At 39.3% G+C, this 23,692-nt stretch overlaps 1 protein-coding gene across 7 annotated transcripts in view; it reads right to left on the reverse strand.

Moving 5' to 3' along the window:
* The window catches only part of LOC124117344 (cyclic nucleotide-gated channel rod photoreceptor subunit alpha-like), a 130,575-nt gene that overhangs the window by 16,581 nt on the left and 90,302 nt on the right, over positions 1–23,692 (reverse strand). For 6 of the 7 annotated variants that reach the window (XM_046479166.2, XM_046479165.2, XM_046479161.2 and 3 more), the window contains exons 2-5: positions 15,122–16,468; positions 8,623–8,643; positions 2,274–2,332; positions 1,731–1,792 (exon numbers count right to left, since the gene is read on the reverse strand). In XM_046479166.2, coding sequence (XP_046335122.1) covers positions 1,731–1,792; positions 2,274–2,332; positions 8,623–8,643; positions 15,122–16,176 — 1,197 coding nt within the window. In that variant the 5' untranslated portion in view covers positions 16,177–16,468. The remainder of the gene's footprint in view (positions 1–1,730; positions 1,793–2,273; positions 2,333–8,622; positions 8,644–15,121; positions 16,469–23,692) is intronic. The other variant, XM_046479164.2, reaches the window with a different exon arrangement.

Consider the following 23,692-nt stretch of genomic DNA (forward strand, 5'->3'; position numbering starts at 1 on the left):
AAGACAGCTCGCACAATACAAAAACTCATTACCATTGAATTCTCTTTTCGTCTCTATCAAACCGAACTCTGATACTATCTGTGGCTTTTTCCAAGCAGTCTGACAGATATAAACATAATACGATGTCAACCCGTAAGCAAAGCGTGTCAAACGATTTCTAATTCATTAGTACGGCCAATTACACTTAATCAGATAAAGTTTCTGAGATCGAATAGCTATCAAACGTTGTAATTAGTAGGTTCAGGTAGCAGTCTCAAGTGCGGTTAATCAACTAGGCTGACTCTTTGTGAGCTGTGACAGATCCTGGCTAAAGACATGAGCTGAAATATTAGTTTCTGGGTGTTAGTCCAATGGAGATCGATTGGTTGCCTACCATATCTGCGGTATAGACGTCAGAGATGGATTGACGCTAACTTTGCTCACAACACAAGCAGACCCTGGTCCCCGAATCTTTTTATAAAGGACAAATCTACAAAGTGAAATTGATGTGCATTCCATCACCCCTTGCATACAGCAGAATTGCAAGACCATGTTCACTTGCAAACACAATTTACTTTGCTTAAGTCTGTCGTGTACAAATGTTAGCTGAGAACCTTGGTAATAAAAAAACGTGTGCATTCTGACGTGAATCTTTTTTAAGCGAGTGGGTGAAATTTGTTTCATTATGGAATCAAGCTCGTACTGTTCATATAACGCTTGAACTCCTTAATTACTGAGATACCAACAACACTGTGACTATTATGAAGGAATCAAGGATATATGTCATAATAAACCAGTATTGACATTCGCCGTGGAAAGCTGAGCTTCAAAGCCATCATTATCGACTAAAGCATCTACCTAATTATTGGAGTATATTCAGTCAATGCACACGATCCCGAGTGGCTGTTAAGGTCAATTCGTACAAAGGGAAATATCGCGAATAAGGCACGAGAAACCCTTGTATGCCCAACCTTTATTGATAAACGTTTTCAACAGCGTTACACGCTGACTAACAACTTGTTGGAAGGTCGGCAGGTCGACGGAGCTCATCATCGCTAGAAAACCTTTGATTAAATTTCCTCTCCCTTCAAGAGCTTTCATATTGACAATGCGGGTTCCATGTGATTGTCAAAGACAACTCGATACAGGGATCTATTCGCTGGATAGGAGGCCATTCATCATGGTGGGATCCAAACTGACAGCGTCCAGGCAGACCGACAGACCTTGGCTGTTCGTTTCAGTAACGACAGCAACTGCTCCTATAGTGTTCCAACGACGGGCAAATGACTGGAAATAGCTATTGAATATCCAGTAGACTTGAATAGTTTGGTTAGTGGGTCTAATGGTTTGATGGAGGTACCATTCATTGTGTCAGATTTAGGTCGAACTAACGTGTAGGTACACAGCGGGTATCCAATCATCCCATTAAGAATCGGCGTACTAGTGCTTGTATAAAGGAGAGATGAAATGATCAGGGTCTGGCTGTGCGAGAAAACCCATCCCATCAGCCCATTGTCACAGGCAATGCCAAAAAGCCTGTCTACGTTACAGTTGGTAAATCAATGTATAACCTATTCTCATATAAAGCTTTTGACCAAAACAAATCACAATGTTTTCCTAAAAGATATTGGCTCATTTCTCCTTTCCATATTGTCATGAATATTGGATAAATCAAACTAACCCAGAAACTGAGGAAACAATGGAAGACATTGTTGATGAGCAATGGATTGTCGGAAAGTTCCAGTACTTACCAGCAATCTCTCAAATTCCTGTCTGCTGGCATTTCTGTTTGTTATCACATTGCCGACCTGTCCTGAAATTAAGAAAATTATTAAGTTACAGAAGATGTACAAAAACACGCACACACACGCACGCACGCACGCACACACGTACGCACGCACGCACACACACGCACGCACACGCACACACACAAACCACACACACACACACACACACACACACACAAACAACACACACACACACGCCTACATTATTCTCAGTAACTGTAGTAGTCTTGCTTGGTGTAAACTAGTGACACGGTGCAGTTTCTCAGACATGAACATGTTTCGAGAGTTCTGATGACATTACCAATCGTCATCAGATACAGATACAGAACAAGAAACAGAAAACCAGACGAAAAAATGTCTCTCCATACTTAATCAGCTTGGAAATGACATTTATATCAGATGCACGCTGTGATATACCTGGAATACTGTTCAAAGCGGCGTTAAGCTAATATAAATGAACCATAGACAGAGTAAACACAGTGTTGCCTTGGCAGACACCAGACTCACCTACGATTGTAGCGAATATAAAGACTCCAATGAGGTAACTCACGATAACAAAAACATATCTGAAAACATAAAGAAACAACAAAACGTCAGTGTTATGGGCAACACGTTTAAGTAAACATACATGACATAATGCAAGATGTAACAGCTGATCTCAGCGAGAGGGACTCAAGCTCCACTGTAAATAAATGGTAGGCCATGGAATACGACACTTTATAAGAAGTATTTATTGTACATAAAAATGTTCAACATTTGATCTGCACTGTTAGACTTGTCCTTAGTTCCTCCTATATGTCAGGTAATGTAAGGAACCAACATTTTGCAGATATCCTCAAAACCTGTTTCCCTTTATGCAGAATTAATGTCAATAACGCACACGTACGTACATGTATCATACTCTTCATTAGGAAAATGCTTGTTGTGTCTGTTATACTTTCTGTAATTTGCAACTCCCTGCGTGAGTATTACATTTCTAGGATTGTCAGCGCCATGCTCGTGGGTTTCACAAAAGAGGTAAACGTCTAAGAAATACATCACTTCGGCTTGTCCTGCCACATCAAGCTGACATACCGGGTTCGAAGCAGAGTTAAATCAAATCACTCCCTTTTATCTGAGTTCCCTAGCCTATCTTAGCCATGATAATAGCAGTAAACATATTTTTGTGGAACCATCTGCAAAATGTTAATCCATTGATATGACCATTTTGACTATAGGATGCAGCGTAGAAATTCCTTAGTGGACAGGCAGGAGTGAGCGTGTATTATTATGTGTGTCAGTAATTGATTACGATAGCAAAGAGTTGTCTTCCTAAGATAAATTCTGAAGTTGAGTTCATAACCAGGATGAAGGAAAACAATCATGCACGTTACCATTGACAACACCGACGTGTATAACAGACCACTCAATCACCATTACCACCAATACAACCAACACAACAACATCGAACTGACTTCTTTCAAGAATACATTGGCATCAATAGTTCGAATTCAAGTACTAAATAATGAACACCCAATACATTTCTTTTACCATGCTGATTGGATATCGATCATACAAACTACAGCCATACCAGAACATGCACCATGCATCTCTGCCCACAAACACACATCTAATAAGCATGCTGATCCTTCTTGCGATGACGAGGAGTGATGAGAGTCCTTCTTACCCAGTCACAAATGCCAAATGTCAAGGGTCGTAATTTTTGTTTCGAAAGTTAATGACAATAATGCTGTGTCTTGTATCTCTCCTTATTCCGTTTAAACATTTGCACACTTTGACATTTTTCAGGTATGTCAGAAGAGTAGGTTAAATGTGTCCAAAAGGACAATTGCTCGAGAGGTTCCTACGAGGGATACGGTTTTCGTTATATTTATACACTATGTAAAAAGATAGACAAGACAACCAATTGGTTTTGAGAAGAAGCACTATAAAGTCCTCTAGATGTGACCTGGATTGTTGCAATCCATAAATTACGTCTACTGTGTCCATTCAGATATTTTGTCACATCATTACTATACAGATGTGACTGATGTTGCTAGACGACATTTTAAATTGAAAACAAAACATTATTATTTGTCATTCACCTTAATAACAAGTTTTTCCATTTGGAATTTGGAATTGAAATGAGTCACAATGGACCTCATCGGGTAAGCCGTTTGCATTAGTATATACTACGTATTCCGTCAATAAAGTAACTATATATTTAGAATTAGATATGACGTAAGATAGGCGACAATTAGGAAAGATATTCACACACAGTAAACTACGGTTATAACGAACTCAAAGGGACAACTAATTTTAGTTCGTAATAACCGTAGTTCGTTATAAGCACATATACAGCATAATTACATCAAATAACCGGGACTAAAAAATAAGTTCGTTATATCCGTCAGTTCGTTATAAGCGTGTTCGTTATAAACGTAGTTTACTGTATGTTTTTTGTCTCAGACTATTGGACTGCATGTGGTTTAGTTGATGGTTTGATAAAAAATGACAAAAAGCAAGGACAATACGTCTTCGGCGTGTGCTGCCTTCTGTTTTAGATAAATAAACACTTTAGCAGGGAATATCAACCAAATATCGTATGCTAGGCTGCATATTATTAAAAAAATATGTCGATGAAATGTCAGTGAATACAGGTTCTAATGAGTTGCTCGCGAAACTTGACGTGATGCGTTTGGAAATGTCATTACTTGTGGTAAAATGATCTTTTGTGTTCTACTTGGAGAAATTTTAGACTGTAAAACTGTATGGGCAGTGCGTTCTCACCTTCAGTGCGTCTCCGTAACCTGATTAGGACATATGTCAGGCTCTACTACACTCTACTATAAGGGAGCAGTGTTTATACGTGGGTAGATAGGTATTCAAATTACCAGTATTAATGCAAGTATAGCTATGGATATCAGATTATATCTTCATCAAAATGTCACTTTGAAGACACGTTATGACAAGAATCTAAACATGTAGTTTTGTTTGAGGGGCTCATGTTAGGATATTCTAAATGTATGAGCTTTCGAACGTTGTATAACGTGAGTATGGTTGCTTAAACATTATCACGATAAAAGCTTTACACCCCGTGTCCTTGAATGTCAGTAGTTCCTTCAGTTACGTAATTTGTTTTTAAAAGGGAGATTTTATTTCAGCAAAGAAATACAGAATTGTCATATACAATGTACTGGTAATATCGTTGCGGTGGCCAAAACTTTCTAGAAGTGTATGATAATCGTGCTGTGTTATAATACACCACAAGGAAAGCGTAAAGGTTAGAATATTTACAAGAGGATAAAATCCTCGATCATTAGATCAGATATATACGACAGTACTTTCAGACCAATGTAAATATAAGCGAAAAAACCATTTCCATAATCATAAGAAATGTCTGCTGAAGCATGTTCAGTCTGACGCGTTTTAATTAATCTGCAAGTCATTTTGGCAAGGCTGACAGATCGTGGAGTTATTTGACACATACACGTTGGCAGCTAGGAAGATTGGACGGGCGAAACTGAAAATGCACTAACGTAGCAGCACGTTATTTTAGATGCGGAGCGTTGAAACAAAGGGTGGCACATGAATTGAATTAAATACGGAAATTCCCAAGGCCTTAACTTTCTTCTGAGTATATCATCTTAAAAGGAAGATATCCCCATTTGAATAACATATACTACTCACAAGAAGTTAAGAACCACCCGATTCGTTCATATTACAATAGTTAATGTCATGCCATGATAGATTAATTAAAGTAATATAAAAATAATTCAGGTGGTCCTTATCGTCTTTTGAGTAGTATATTTGGATACATACGCCTCTATTTATTCTCTATTGCACGTCGTAAACATGTACAAACCAGATACCTGTACCTTGGTATAGTGCAAGTATTATCTGTTTCTATGCGTTCAATCATGCGATCATAGTGACAGAAAGCATGATGCGTGTGACCTTCCTATGAAGCTCAGAAGCAAATACATGCACACAGCTAGCGTATACGTATACATGCACCATACATGCACATAGCGGGAATACGTGCAGATGCATGCATGGGGCATGCTATGTGGAAAGTGCATACATAAAACATGTATGCGTGTGAGTGAGTGTATTGCGTGTGAGCACTTATAAGGTGTATATACGATGCATGTATGCCTTTAAGAAGTTTATATAGCGCATTTATGCTTAAGTAATAGATATGATGAAAATGATCTTGTTTTGTTTTGTGTTTCTTTTTCAATGTCACCATATTCCAGCTATATGACGTCGGCCTGTAATTAAATATTATGAGCGACGTCCGACGCTGTCGAGCTGCGAAGAATGAGTGAGGGAGTTGGGTTCAACGCCGCTTTTAACAGTATTCCAGGTATATCACGGCGTGCCAGCTTAATGTGGGAGGAAAGCCCGATAAAATGCATGTCTCAGACGTTTACCACTTGGGTGAAACCCACGAGCACGGGTATGGTGCTGACAAACCTAGAAACATAATCGGGGCGAACCGGGATTCGACCCACAATCATAGGTTTCTGGCGATCCAAAGGGACGCAACTCTGCACAGTAAATCCTTTCGCCTAAGACGACTGGGCCAGCTGTGCCCCAGAGCTGAACAAACATCCAGACAACAAACAAACAAGCCACCAAGCCTGATGTCAGATCTTTTTTGTCGCCTCTTATGGTTTCTGGGGACCTTTTCTAACCAGGAGTCCCCACAAGAGGCAGTCACGTGAGGTGGTGCGTGCAAAGTGTGTGTAGTGTACATATAATGCACGTGTGGGTAAGATGCACATATGATGCGTGCATGTGTGTAAGATGATATGGGTAAGTGGAAGGTACATGCGGGATGCATATGTATGTGTGATATGCACACATGATTCGTGCATTCGTGGAGGGTGGTATATGTTGTATGTGTAAGTGGAAGGTATATGGGTGATGCATATTTATGTGTAATATGCACACATGATTCGTGCATGCGTGTAAGATGGTATATTGTTAATATGTAAGTGGAAGGTATATGTGTGATGCATATTTATGTGTAATATGCACACATGATTCGTGCATGCGTGTAAGATGATATATGGTTAATATGTAAGTGGAAGGTATATGTGTGATGCATTTTTATGTGAGATATACACATATGATTCGTGCATGCGTGTAAGATGGTATATGGTTAATATATAAGTGGAAGGTATATGAGTGGTGCATATTTATGTCCAATACGCACACATGATTCGTGCATGCGTGTAAGACGGTATATGGTTGATATATAAGTGGAAGGTATATGTGTGATGCATATTTATGTGAGATATGCACATATGATTCGTGCATGCGTGTAAGATGGTATATTGTTAATATGTAAGTGGAAGGTATATGTGTGATGCATTTTTATGTGAGATATGCACATATGATTCGTGCATGCGTGTAAGATGGTATATTGTTGATATGTAAGTGGAAGGTATATGTGTGATACATATTTATGTGCAATATGCACACATGATTCGTGCATGCCTGTAAGATGGTATATGGTTAATATGTATAAGTGGAAGGTATATGTGTGATGCATATTTATGTGCAATATGCACACATGATTCGTGCATGCGTGTAAGATGGTATATTGTTAATATGTAAGTGGAAGGTATATGTGTGATGCATATTTATGTGCAATACGCACATATGATTCGTGCATGCGTGGAATGTGGTATATGTTGTACAGTAAACTACGGTTATAACGAACACGCTTAGAACGAACTGACTGATATAACGAACTTACTTTTTTGGTCCCGACTAATTGCTGTAGTTATGCTGTATATATGCTTATAACGAAATACGGTTATAACGAACTAAAATTAGTAGTCCCCTTGAGTTCGTTATGACCGTACTTTACTGTATGTGTAAGTGGAAGGTATAAGTGTGATGCATATTTATGTGTAAGATGCAATATCTGATGCATTTATGTTTGTAAGGTGAGTATAAGGTGTTTGTTCGCGTGTGAAGTGTAACTATGATACAAACATGCGGGTACACATATATTACATGCAATAGTGTAAGATGCATGTATGATGCATGCATATGTAAAGACACACACCTGGTGCGTGAGTGTTTGTAAGGTGTACATGTTTATATGATGCATGTTAAATGTACACATGTTCGTGAGCATACAAGAGAAAGCATCAAATCGCTTGTGCATATGTATGTAAATGTATCGGAATATACTCATTAAGGTATTCATACGCATTTTCATGCATATATTTACATAGAGTGTCTGGTAGTAGGATCGGCGTGTGCAGATCCATGCAATAAATAGGGTGAGAATGCATCTAAAGTGAGTACGTATATTTTCAAGTTAGGACTGATACACTGTCGAATGCACCGAGGATGGGTGCATACAAATGCATGACTGTGTATTGGTGCAAAGTACATTTGTGTGGCCTTTTATGCTACATACCATACATACACGTTTGCAGCATGTTTGCTGAATGACGGTTCGACTTTCAGAATACAATCATTTACCCTGAAGATTAATCTAATCGAAATACCCATAGTTTGCTAAAGCGGGGCTGCTCAAGTGTTATTCAGGGCTCATTCACAAAGTATCCTTTAAAAAGTGCAAAATCTTATTCATGCAAGTTAAAACTCATTTGCGTGAAATCTTGTAACCAGGTGACAATTTCCTGCATACAAAATGCAACTAAATGTTCCGGCAATTTCAATAGTTGAACCAACACAGGGAGTAACCAAAGCGTGACGACGTGCACAATGGTGAATGACAAGATGAAATGAGTGACAGAGACAGGTTCAACTACACAGTAGCGTGTCGGACACAGAGGGGCGTGGTCAACACAAAACTGCCGGCCCTGGGCGATCTCCCATTACTTACGCAACGTTTGACATTTGCCAGCTGCAACAAAAAAATTAGTGCTCAGCAACTCGGTACGGGCATAGTAGAGTTATCTAAGAGGGTTCTACAAGCTAAATCAGAGCTGGAAGAAGGGTGAGGACAATGCACCTATAGCTACACTTAATCCACACAGAACAGACACTAGCCCAGTAAAGACAGATAGTCACAGATGTTCATGTCACATCTTGTTAATTATTTATTAAATATTGTTGTTTTCTTACACCAACGAATAATGTTATCGTAAAGGTAAAAGATGCATTAATAGTGTCCTGCAAATTGGCACAGACTACATTTATTATCAAACATTCAGGTCAACGTCAGTTTGTTACCCTTGTTATTGAATGACGATCTTGTAGGAAAGATTTATTCTTTTAAAGGCTTCGAAATTGTACACACATTTATTATCATTTCATTCCAATTTTAAAGGATTCGGAAATCCTTGTATTTCTAAACCCTCGTTTGTCAACTAGTTGACCCATCTATGCAGTATTGATTCTGATAATACTTGTAGTGGTATATGTGTCGATGCACATGCTTAAAATATAAAAGGTGTATAAGAAAAAGTGCTTGGTCTACATCTTGTTATATATAAACGTTGATCAGTTATCAACTATGTGCATTATTCCATTCACAAGGAAACTACAACAAAAAGCGTTTAACTATTTTCATTCAGCCAGTACAACAGATACTGGACTTTTGACAAGGTGTCGTTAGTTCATTAGCGTTAAATTTATTCTTTATCCATATTATACTTACTATTTTTATGTAGTTTTCGCAATACAGTTACTGATAATATCACGTTATGTATTAAACATGCATATTTATAACTCAACAGTATATGTCTATCTGATGCACACTTGAATCAATCAAGAGGGTTATTTAAAAAACCAAGCTGCAACGGAGTCATACGTGTCATTTTTGTTGCGTGATATGAAACTGTAATATTATCATACAAAAATACTTTCAATTGATTCTGTGGGTTAGAGATTTCTGTTTTGATCGAAAAAACGTATATAGATAAATATATGCCTGTAACATACCCATGCAAGGAGAAGGGCACCAGTGGACATAAACCAAGATGGCATAAACACTATCAACGGTTAGTATCTATGAGCAAAGAAACACCAATATAAGAATCAGTTCGTCTTCTACGTAGCGGGCGCACGGTGCAGGTCCTTGGGGAGTGAGTGACTGCGTCACAGACGAAGAAACGTAATCAGGTTAATGTAAATAATTCACCTGTTGGGACTTAATCCACAGATCATCAACACTCCTGACGGAACAAAACGAATAGAAAGGTCATATGTTGAAATAACAGCAACATTATTCTGATATTACTTCACAACGCATGATCTCGTTCAATTCTTTCAGTTGTGGAAATGTACATGTATAGTGATTTTGTGACGGAAGCGATATGCCTGTGGTGTCAGGTCTTCAGAATGAAGGTGAGGTGAGGTGAACTGGGGTTTAACGTCGCGTCCAAGATTATTGCACATATATAGCGACGTGCATGCGCATGTGTGTGTGTGTGTGTGTGGCTGCTTGTACTTGTCCGGACTGATGCCGATTTGTAGTGCTAGCACACTGAGATACAATGCCGCAGTTTAACATGAATATCCCACTCAGACACAGTATATTGACTCCGAGCCGTCCAGTCCCTGTTTTAGCCCCTTAATGCCGAGCGCCAGACGGGGTAACAACAAGTACCATCTTTACGTCTTTTGGTATGACGCGGCTGGGTATCGAACCCCGGACCTTCCGCTCTCCGGGCGGACGCTCTATCACTAGACCACGGAGGCGGTCTCTTCAGATTGAATGTTGATGCGACACTTTTATCTGTTTCTCGTTGTATTTGGATCTGTACGAAGACATATAGTGGATTATTCGACCATTGAGAAGTAATAATTAGTAGTTGGGATGCACCTTTTTGTTATACTAATTTAACATAATGTCAATATGAATTGAATTTGAGCAACGGTTCATTGTTATTGAACAAGGTACATTACAAGACGGAACTTAAAATGTAGATATTTGGCATGCCAGGAAATGATAAACGGAACTATGGAAGTCAGGTTGAACTTTTATACTTGATTGTACAATTGGGTATGATCGACTGTATTCAACCCTTGTTAATCCGGACAGAACTGCTCTGGTTTAACGAATCAAGGATAGGAAGCGGTATCCATGTAATAATACCTCCACGTTGCTACAGTAATATGTTGGATTGTGGATTGTGTATCAACGAGGGTCGTGATATCGATGTTTCATTGTACGCATTCTTATTTCTAGTATGAATTTTGATATGTTCAAGAGAACAAACTTAACGCGCGCGTGCGCGGGTGTGTGGATGATCCCGCCAAGAGATAAGGCCACAGTTCAACATGAATACCCCACGTAGACACAGTATACTGACTCCCAGCCGATCATTCCTTGTTTTAACCCACTCATGCCGAGCGCCAGACAGGGTAACAACAAGTACCATATTTTAGCGTCTTTTGGTATGACGCGGGCGGGGATCGAACTTTGGACCCTCCGCTCTCCGGGCGGACGCTCTACCAGTAGACCACGGAGGCGGTCTCCAGCTATATGACGTCACGCAGAATATGCTGTGCAAAGTTGCGTCCTTTGGGCACATCTGCAACCTATGATTAGCGTCCGAATTTAATGTACCGTGGATCGAACCAACGACCTTCCGCTCTCCGGGCAGACGCTCTATCCACTACACTATCGGGACTAAGTGTACTGGATGAACTGTGTTATGGTTCAAAGAGGTCAATTTCTTTGGTATCATGTCACGAACAACCGAAAAGTATCCATAAATAAAAAATGGGGAAACAATAAGATAAAAATAAATGTCATAGGTCGTAGTTGTTTTTTGAATGTAGATTTGAAACTTTTTAATTGTAAAAATGTTTTTAATGGAATTAAGTGTTTTATTAATAAATAAAAACAATTGTATCAGATGTAAAAAAATGTTGCCAATGTAAGATACTGTACTAGACATTGAATCTGTCTGTTCCACTAATTCCATGTTATTTTCTAAATAATAAGGCAACATTCCCGTATCGAGTGCACGTACATACTGAGTTAAGCAAGCATCTAAGATATCAATTCCCAGGTCCTACACATATACATATACATGAAATGAAGAAATTGATCTCGTGCAATTACCATGCATATTATCTCTTTACTGCGGAATCATTTATATAATTTTGAAGTACACAATGTAATCTCGTGTTATCATGTGTGGGTTGCAAAATAACATTTCGCACATGCTCATGCTTATAATATTTAAGGTTATATCTGAATGGTAATAATACAAAATATCTGAGTTAATATTCATGTTTGAAGTGAAGTGTGAAAATGATAGTATTGATAACATATACTGAAATAAAAGTTAGGGGTCAAGAATATTTTCGGGGATATTATTTTTTGAAATTGTGTGCTCAGTCTACTGCAATAAATATCTCCCAAAATATTCTTAAATAAACTTCTTTTGTTCAGTATAGTGAGTCAGTGAGTATGGTTTTACGCCGCTTTTATCAATATTCCAGCAATATCACGGCGGGGGACACCAGAAATAGGCTTCACACATTGTACCCAAGTCGGGAATCGAACCCGGGTCTTCGGCGTGACGAGCGAACGCTTTAACCACTAGGCTACGCGACCGCCCCTTGTTCAGTATACTTAAAGGTGGAGAAGGCTCGAGTCAGGGGGCAGTCCTTGCAAGTCTGAAATAGGTCATTGTAATATCACTTCATCCTATACTAACGTTTTCTCATCCAGATCAATCTACCATTAAACGAGGGCGATGTGATAGCTTGGTGGTTAAAGCGTTCTCTCGTCACGCCGAAGACACGGGTTCGATTCCCCTCATGGGGACATTGTGTTAATCCCATTTCTGCCGTGAATATTGCTAAAAGCTGCGTAAACCCATACACAGATATTAAAAAGCTAGCTTTATTACTGATAGAAACAATGCCTCAAGACACACACTACAAAAACTGGTTCTGCATTTTAAAAAGATGAATGACCTTTGAACTTGTCTCCCTTTAAATAATTATTCAGCTTTTATATGGCACGCGAGAAAACTTGACATTAGCTGACTTTAGCATAAATAAATAGTTGATGTCTAAGTGTTGCATACATTCTTACACACGTTTCATATAATCCACTGCCAATTATCCATCAAAAGAACCATGAGCAACCAGAACATTAGAATTGTTCCTTTGTGTTAAACATACAATCATAATTAAGCCCTGATGTTCAATAAACAACCTGTATAGTCTGTTGATTAAAAGACACCATGTACACGCAATGTATTGATATAATATGAGTAGACATTCGTCCTATAGCATCATCTGTCATTGAGTTTAGTTTATATTTAGTCAGTAATAACCGCACTACTATCCTGGTTTTATGTTTTGTGTTTAACACCGCACTCATCAATATTCCAGCTTAATGACGGCAGTCTGTAAATAATCAAATCTGGACCAGACAATCAAGTGATTGGCATCATGAGCATCGATCCACTTGATTGGGATACAATTACATGCAACAACCAAATCAGCAAGCCTGACCACCCGATATCGTTCGTCGCCTCTTACAACAAGCATAGTCGCCATTTACGGCAAGCATGGGTTGCTGAAGACCTATTGTACCCCGGATCTTCACAGCTCTGGTTTTATGTAGTCAGACCACCAAACTGTTACGACAGTTATAGGTTACAAGGGGGCTTCTTACCCGGAATCTCCACGGGTGTCTGTCATGCTTGCATAACCCTTTTCGCGAACACCTTGTGTCATCACTGATTTTCAATGATCTAAAATCTCATTTTCACAACTGTTTTGCCTTTTAAGCCAGTCTGTTTCGGTGTATAAGCAAGAGTGGTTATTAAGAAAAAAGTACATCTTTATGGATAACAACTTCTGGTTTATTGCAAAAAGAGACGGTTCGATGTAGATTCTTACACGGTTACTAAGCTGGATAACGGTGTAAGAATCTACATCGAAACGTGGCTAAAAGCAATAACCCAGAAGTTGTTCTCCATAAAGTCGTACGTTTTTCTTACTCATTTTGCAAACATCTACAATGCCAATCAAACAGTTAGGGCTTGTTATTCTCTCGCATTCACGTTTTACATTATCCTTCCAGGATGTACCAGTAGGTCAGTGTTCTGTCAGTTTACACACGCAGTATCTTTAACTAATACAATGTCAGTATTGTCTCAAACTGTACCATACCAAGGTATCTTAACATCATCACTGTGCACATGTCAGTATTTCAATCATGTACGACGTCAATCATATTGCATTATGTACATGTACCATGTCAGTAGGATGTCTTAAGTGTACATGTTCTGCCACACGATACATGGATAATGTCATATCTTCTGGTATTTGGATTAGAGATAAGGTTCGTAAAAATAATTTGTTTCTCATGGCCCATCTGTTCCTAATTTATTTATCACTTTCATGCACTGATTATTATGATGTGCCACCGACTTCCCAAATTGTGCATCAGAGCTGCAGGAAACCTGGCCGAAAGACGACACCAGGTAGATAAAGAGAGTCACATGTTTTCTTTCACAAATGTGTAACCTGTTTTAGAAAGAATATGACAAGATAAATTATCCCTACCCTGTCAATTTTGAAAAGTCAAGGAACAATATTTTTAAATGGCCTCATAAAAACCTATACAAACATCTACACATCCATAAGCTCTTACGTATAAGCGCTTCAATGAGCATATTCTAATAGTTACATCTAATAGGTATAATGCATGCATGCAACCGTTTGCATTCAAGAACATTCATGCACGTATATTTAAATGTAAATGCAGCATCAAGAAAATGGCGTTTTTATGGTATGGTTCCGCGGAGTACTATGTTTGATCCAGAAATAAAGATTGCTTAATATTGGTAATACCATAGAAATATTTCTGTATTGGAATGATCTATTTGCACGTTCAACATGTAATATATAGATATAAGGCACATTACCCATCGGAAATCAACGCTCCTAAAAAATAGCCTACATACACCTCACGCCATACATACATTTTTTCCTATCCTCTAACAAAAATGTTACCAACTTTTTGACAACTGTATACATGTATGTTCTAACCGTACCGTCAGGGGAATATTGTATTTGCTGCTCTCTGTACATATTGTGACATAATACACATATAGTCAGCGTGACAGAAAGACCTTTTATCTTCTTTCCTGTTGCAGACAAATAAACTTTTTAGGTAATTTCTTTAGATCCCCATATGCCGGGAGACAAATTTAAACTGGCCGGTCCATAATGAGTGGTTACAGACATTACTTGAGAGAACACAGAGAGGTATTTATAATGTAACTATATCCAAATTGTAATGTGAATCGTGAATATCATTCATGCAATACGGAGGTAGAGATGTTAGATACATGCATCACGGAAGAGAAAGAGGAGAAACGTGATTAATGCTCGATACTTACTCCCAGTTGGTATCTGGAGGTGGAAGGTCACCTATTGTTGTCAAGGTTAAGGTCGACCAGAAAAGCGAAGCTAAGTACTTCCGGGTCACTGACGCGTATTCCCCTTCGGGTCTTGGGTAGGACCATCCACCGACGAAACCTTCTGCTTCAGATATTAGGTAATAAAATGCTGCAAACCAGTGTGCTCCAAGGAATAACATATGTGACAAATTGGCCACACGGAAAAAATTGGGATAGGCTGACTTCGATTCCAGCATATGAATGAAACGGAAGGTTCTATACACTTTTAGGAATCTTGGGAATCGAACCATTGGGTGAATCCCTATATAAAACTGAATCAGATCCGTAGGTACAAGACATAACGTGTCAAAGTATATGGTGCGCGACTTCAAGTAACGCCTAGCTAGCTTTTTGGAATCGTAGACCATCAGTCCTTGATCTAGGTATCCTGTTCTAAATTGAACTAGGACGTCCAAAAGGTAAAGAAGATCCACGAAAGCATCCATGGTGAACCAACAATAATTGCATCCAGACTGAATTTCCCTGAAAGCTTCTCTGGCTATGCATGTCCACATGTTGTACAGAACGGCCACAGTCATCACACCGAGCCAATAAAACATAAACTTTCCGTCATGTTGAATAACAAAATGACGCCGAGACTTCGCCGGACGCCAATAACTTGGTTTTTTATCCTCGTCATCCGAACAATCATCCACTCGCTGGTTCCTTGTAGAGAATTTCCTCAGAAACGAATCCTGTCTCTCCAATGCTCCTTTCTTTTTCTGGGTCTGCATCTCGCTCGACGCTTTAATCGTGGCCCGCAACCGACGCCAATTACTGTTATTCGGTAATATGCTTGCTCCTTTGCGGGACAGTTTTTTAAGTCTTGATTTCTTACTGGAACTGCTTGAATCTGAACTAGACCTTTGGGACCGTGACCCCCCTTCCTCTTCAGGACTTCTGCAGGGGCCATTGGGCAAGTGTTCGGTCCCTTGGTCTTGAACGTTATGTAGGACAATTTCGTCCTGAGTTGACTGGTGATGATCAACCATCATCCTTTGGGGATGCAGGAAGACCAGCCATTGGCAAGGGTAGTCTTTGTTATATTCACACTTCTCTCGGCTTTAGATCTTCTAGACATTTCCCTAATGTGATCAAATTAGTACCTTTCAATCGCATTACACTGGAAGCAGCACTGGGAGCGGGTTGGTTTAATGCGTGTTTGTCTATAATTAACAACTTAAAGACGCACTGAACGTTAATCCTTCGAATATACTGGAGTCAGTCTTGAAACATCCTTGCTGTGAATGTACGTTTGCTAGGGTGCCGTGGTTAATTGCAGATATCCTGAAAAACAAACGAACGAATGTGTATTAAATGTCTCTTGTAACACAGGCAATAGCGATATATGGACAGATATGGATATGGTAACATTTTGGACATGCTATATCCAGATTTAATAAACTGATAGGAAAGTAGAGAAAACATAAATCTATATCCCTTCCTTTCACATCATGAGTAGGTACTAGTAGGTAAATGTGTGTCAAACGATCGCGTATGATTGCGACACTCGTTAACAACAAACAATAAAAACTTAACAACATATGTTGTTCTATGGAGATATACGCTTGTCCGGTGTATGAAGGTTCCCATGCAACAGCAGCTAGGATAAATGGAGCATTTGCTTTTATTGAATAGCTTTGATTTCATAATATTCTATGACCAACTGTGCAACTCTTAATTTAGCCTTTAATACACTACGCTGTAGGATCCTGTCAATTTGTGACAGATGTGCCGATATCTGCATGATGTATATGATGCTTATCATATCGTTCTGGTTGGGAAGAGTAGGAGCGAAATGAAGGAATATCCCGATACTGAGAATATACTCAAACATTTTAGAAAGGCAATTAGAAGGTTTGTCTTTATATAACCGAGTAATTATTATAATTTTAGTTGGAAATATTGATGAAAAGTGTTTATAATGTTTACATGTTGTCTATATATGAGATTCAACAAGTGATACGTAGACAAATAACTGCTGATTACAGCTGATGCGGCTAAAAGCAGTAACTACTCACTCACTCACTCACTCACTCACTCACTCTCATTGTGTCACGTGACACTTTCCGCGATTTGTCCCTTATATGTAGCATAAAGAAACTTAAAATCAAAATAACTTCAAATATTATTTGGAAATACGTTTACTTGTTTCAGCGATACCATACAACCCTCCCTTTATTACTTCGTACAATTATATTATCGACCCTGATTATGCCACTACCAAGTAAATGAGAAATTCGCATTAAAGAAGTGTCATGGGTGCCACCTGGTAAAAGCGACAAAACCCTTTCCATATCCAATCTCTGCATAGAGCAGAGTCGACTGTACAATTCCGACTATATCATGAGAATGTGTTTATGAATCAGTATCTAATAGGAATGATACCAGGCGTTTGTGAAAAGGTAGGCGTATCATGTCCAACCGGTGGCACCCGTCACAAACACATGCAAAGGCAACTCAATTGTTCATCGGAAAAAATATGGGAATATATGGTGCAAGTCAAAATAGGAAATTGCATCGGACATCATTTTTGTCACTGATGCGTCAAATTTGGAAATGTCCTGCACATGTCTACCATAAAACTTTTTGAAAGCTTTACTGAGGCCTTGAATGTTGTAACCTTGATCAAACAACTTTTGAGCAAGAGTCGTATGGCGCTCTTTATGTCTCGAAATATATGTGGAGTTTCATCAGGCGTGTTAGTTCCGAACTCTACGTTACCCAATACAAGAGCATTTAGTCAACTCGTCAACTGGGTTGATGTATGTGATAATATTTGCCACATGCTGGATTAGTGTTCGCAACCAACAACTGTTTTTACCTAGGTTTATACGAAAATTGTTGAAATGAAAGTATATAGATCGAAAAAAACACCCGATGATAAAATAAATGGAGTTAGCCACGTTTCCGGCCGGATGTTATAGGGTTTTGGGTATTCAATAGTCAGCTATTTGAAATGGTTATGACGAAAATCGTTTAAAGTAGTATTGAATCCTAGAAGGGACATTGTCGCGTTGTCGCATTATGGCGCTTTGGTTAATTTTGACACTTTTTGCTTGTTTTTGTAAAGGCGACAATGCGACAACGCGACGATGTCCCTACTAGGATTCCATATAATTGGCCAACCATGAATATTTAAACACAAGCCGTGTGCTTACATGACGTTCCCTGCGCTTCCATATTACTCTGACATGAACGAACACTTGTTTATAGATGAGCATGAGAGACACATTTCCTCGAAGTTGTATGGATATATGAGGATTGCCGTGGCCAGATAAAATTCTGATGGTAATCGACACCCAATTGCAAGCTATTGACATTTAAAACACATCTGAACAAACTCCTCAGTGTCAATATATAGATACCGATAAACAGAGTGAGTTGGGTTTAACGCCGCTTTGAACAATATTCCAGTTATATCACGGCGTATCAGCTTGAAATGGGAGGAAAGCCCGAAGTGATGCAGGTCTCAGACGTTACCACTTCAGTGAAACCCACAAATACGGGTTTGGTGCTGACAAACCCAGAACCATAAGCGGGGCGAACCGGGATTCGAACCCACGATCACAGGTGTCTTGAATATCCAAGGGACGTAACTCTACACATTGCGGCGCCTTAGACGAAAATGCCCCATGCCCCTGAATAAACAGAATATAATGTACAAAGTTATTTCCATAATCATAATCATCTCTGCTAAAAGTCAATTGTAAGATTCCGACTGTATCATAAGCACGCGTTTATGAATCACTGTCAAATAAGCTGCCTAATTGTGTTCCTCATAATAAAGAATTTGACATCCATAACTTCTCTTCTTCACTATCAAATAGTTATGGCACCAGGTTGATCGAATCCGGCCCCGGCGTTGGCATCTGTCAAAGGCAAGTAAAGCGTTCACCCGAACGCATAGGGGAACATCGGTGGCACCCGTCACAAACACATGCAAAGGCAAGTAAAGGTTCACCCGAACGCATACGGGAACATACGGTACAAGTCAAAATAAGGTATTTGCATCGGACATAACTTTCGTCACTTATGCGTCAAACTTGGAGAGGCATCCTTATGCCTAACATGAAACCTTTTGAAGGATTTACAAAAGCCTTAAATGCCTGATCAAACAATTTTAACAAGAATATAGCAAGGAAAAGTTGACTACTGGACAGCTGAAGACATCCTCTTGTCATACAGTCTTGTGAAATGTTGTCACTCTGAATCATTTCCTAGATCTAAATATGGTGATGTGAAATGGGGTTTAAGATTATTGCACTTATATAGCGACGTGCATGCACGTGTGTGTTTGTGTGGCTGCTTGTACTACTCCGGACTGATGCCGATTTATAGTGCTAGCTCACTGAGATACCATGCCGCAGTTTAACATGAATACCCCACTCAGACACAGTATACTGATTCCGAGCCGACCAGTCCTTGTTTTAGCACCTTAATGCCGAGTACCATCTTCTAACGTCTTTTGGTATGACGCGGTCCGGGATCGAACCCCGGACCTTTCGCTCTCCGGGCGGACGCTCTACCACTAGACCACGGAGGCGGTCAGATCTAAATATGAAACAGATAGGACGGTTCCATTGGTCTCTTTTATTAAGCAACGCATTTCAGCGAGACATATACCGGAACCATACAATGTTTAAAGAATAAAACCAACAGAAAGTAAAAAGGGTAGTGTAAAATATAAATATTCAATAAACAATGGTGTTGTATTGATACAGACCTCATCGTTGGGAAGTACATAATAATGTTACAATAAAAATGATGGTCTAGAAATGATTCACGTAATATTCTCTCAGAGAGGCTTGGATCATCTACTTGTTCAATCTACATATGTTATTTTTCGATACAATGATAACAGTATACAGTGGCGTAATGCACGAACATTAAAAACAGTTTCAAGGTCGTTTTGAATGATGCACTTAGGCATCTGTCACCCAGTAGGTTGATGCATGTCCATGGAGCGCACAATATCACAGCTGGATGCCCAGTCCAATTTCATTTGACATTAGTTTTATACAGAACTTCCCATTTCGCGTCTCATTGGTTTGGTATTTTTCATGTTCATGTTCAATACCGTATTCGACGTAATAACGCCCAGGGCGCTCTCAAAATGAGAAATAGGGGGCTCTTATTAAAATATTATTTTGGTGGAAAAATAGTTGAAAGTTGAAAGACCGTAAATTTCGTGGTTTATGCTGACAGCCTGAAATGTTTATATACGACAGATATATTTTTCCAGGATTTAATTGGCCATAATTAAGAGGTGAGGTGAGGTGAAATAGGGTTTAACGTCGCGTTCAAGATTATTGCACTTATATAGCGACGTGCATGCACGTGTATGTGTGTGTATGTGGCTGCTTGTACTAGTCCGGAATGATGTCGATTTATAGTGCTAGCACACTGAGATACCATGCAGCAGTTTAACATGAATACCCCACTCAGATACAGTATACTGACTCCGAGCAGACCAGTCCTTGTTTTAGCCCTTTAATGCCGAGCGCCAGACAGGGTAACAACAAGTACCATCTTTTAACGTCTTTTGGTATGACGCGGCCGGGGATCGAACCCCGGACCCGCTCTCCGGGCGGACGCTCTACCACTAGACCACGGAGGCGGTCAGATCTAAATATGGAACAGATAGGACGGTTCCATTGGTCTCTTTTATTAAGCAACGCATTTCAGCGACACATATACCGGAACCATACAATGTTTAATGAACCAAACAAACAGAAAGTAAAAAGGGTATTGTAAAATATAAATATTCAATAAACAATGGTGTTGTATTGATACAGACCTCACACGAGTGCGTGTTATACACGAATAAAAAAGGAAGGGGTGCTAATTGGGATTGTTCACTAGCCAAAGTATAAGCAAATATCGCCGTAGGTGCCGTAACACACATATATATCAAAAGCCATCAAATTGCTGCGTAATTATTTATGATTATCGGAAGGGGTGCTAATTTTGATGGTATTTATGATCAATCGGAAGGGGTGCTAATTGGGATTGTTCACTAGCCAATGTATAAGCAAATATCGCCGTAGGTGCCGTAACACACATATATATCAAAAGCCATCAAATTGCTGCGTAATTATTTATGATTATATTTGATCATAGAAAAATATTATCCATATTGATTCGGACATCTTGCATATTAACGCACAGTCGACAAAATGCTTACAACATGTGGTTATGGGAGAGACACGTGTTTCGAATTTGGAGATTGTATTTAAACCTATTTCTAAGAATAACTTCTACATTAGATCTAAATCTCAGTGTACCCTTTTTTCTTTCGGTCTCTAACAAGTGTTTTTATGTGAACTAATACCATGTAATTACGGAGTTCGCCCTGATCGGAAAACCAGAAGATTAGGCTAATCCCTCGCAGCTAACACAGAGAAACCGTCATTTAATGTTCCAATTATAGGATTTTTTTCTTTGGATCAAATGCACGTGTGAAACCTGCAAAATATATAGTCGCGTTTAAAACCTTTTGGTTTGGTTTGGTTTGTCGTTTCACGACGCACTCAGCAATATCCCAGCTATATGACGGCGGTTTGTAAATAATCGAGGCTGGACCAGACAAGCCATGCAATTGGGATCGATGACATACATCAACCAGGCAGCGATCCTGACCACCCGATCCCGTTAGTCGCCTCTTATGACAAGCATAGTCGCCTTTTACGGCAAGCATGGGTTGCTGAAGACCTATTCTGCCTTACTAGTGTGATAGAATGCTTGTATAATAGTTGCATGGTTTAAAGGATGAAAGAGGGATTAATCTTGATTATGTAGATTATGAAGAGTGTGAATTTTCAGTGAACATGTCTCCTTTGTATTAAATACTGTGAATGGAATTCTCACGTTTTCGCTTACGAGAACCTGAGAACGCGAGAATGTCCCTTACAGTATTCCATACTTTGTGATTAAGTGAGGTGAAATTGGGTTTAACGTCGCGTCCAAGATTATTGCACTTATATAGCGACGTGCATGCACGTGTATGTGTGTGTGTGGCTGCTTGTACTAGTCCGGACTGATGCCGATTAAAAGTGCTAGCTCACTGAGATACCATGCCGCAGTTTAACATGAATACCCCACTCAGACAAAGTATACTGACTACGAGCCGACCAGTCCTTGTTTTAGCCCCTTAATGCCGAGCGTCAGACAGGGTAACAACAAGTACAATCTTTTAACGTCTGTTTGTATGACGCGGCCCGGGAATGAACCCTGGACCTTCCGCTCTCCGGGCGGACGCTCTACCACAAGACCACGGAGGCGGTCCTTGTGATGAAGTAATGTCCGTGAGTGGGCGGCATGCGTTTACTCCGTGTTTAACCAAATTCAACAAAACGGCCATCCTTGCGAATATACTTCATGCATTGTACCGACATGAGGAATCAAACCCAGAGCTTTGGCGTAAAAAACTACCACTTTAACCACTGAGCCTTCTGATGCTTGCGAGTAGTCGGACGGTGACACGACCAGCGGCCGCCTAAGGTATCGTTTCGTTGTTTAAATATATGTAGCGTAAACAAAAAAGGATGAGTGATTATATTTCTTTGTCTTCTTTATACAACCGTGAACAGTTCATGTAAAAATCGTGATTAGTTTCCAGGGAAGTAAACATTTTATGAAACCTTTATTGAACAGTTTGAAAATAATGAGTTTAGCGGTGGCCACTTATGGGGAAACTTGTGGAAGTGCCTGCTCTTCATTTGTTAGTTTGACGTGACTGATTACATCGCTTGCATATGCTGTCTTGGGCGTCCGTCATCTGCACCGCATTTCCTTTCAAATTAGCCGTACGGCTTAAAATTCGTTAAAGTAATTAGGTTTTTCTGCAAACTATTTGAAAACGATTACCCGTAAACTCAAGACATTACTTGTCAAAGCAATCTTTGTTATTGTTTCAATCCGAGGAGAAACATGCACATTTATTTCTACTTCAAAATGCAATCTTAAACATACATTGGATTTAACATGTATCGCAAACTGTTAAGGTAAAATATGTGAGAGTGAAGAAAGGTTTACCAACTGCATATAGGACTCTGGATATGAACTTGATGGATCGTTAAAATGATGGGTGTAAATCCGTTTTAGCTGAGCAACATCACTTGATATATGTATCCGTACGTACATTACAATGCATGAAGTGAAAATGGTTGGAATGACATATTGTACCAGATCGGGATATCCCACCAGTATCATCAATAGATGCATACATAAGTATAATATCAACACGCCAAAACAAGCTTTGTGTCATTAATAGATGCACATATAGTATATCAAGACACCAAAACAAGCTGAGTATCGTCAACTGATGCATATATAAGTACATCAACACATCACGACAAGCCTTACATGGTCAACTGATGCATATGAAAGTATATCAACACACCAAAACAAGCTTTGTATCGTCAACTGATGCATATATCAGTACATCAACACATCACGACAAGCCTGACATGGTCAACTGATGCATATGTAAGTACATCAACACACCAA

The sequence above is a fragment of the Haliotis rufescens genome, unplaced genomic scaffold (genome assembly GCF_023055435.1).
Source record: "Haliotis rufescens isolate VD_foot unplaced genomic scaffold, xgHalRufe1.0.p SCAF_21, whole genome shotgun sequence".
NCBI classification, from domain to species: domain Eukaryota; kingdom Metazoa; phylum Mollusca; class Gastropoda; order Lepetellida; family Haliotidae; genus Haliotis; species Haliotis rufescens.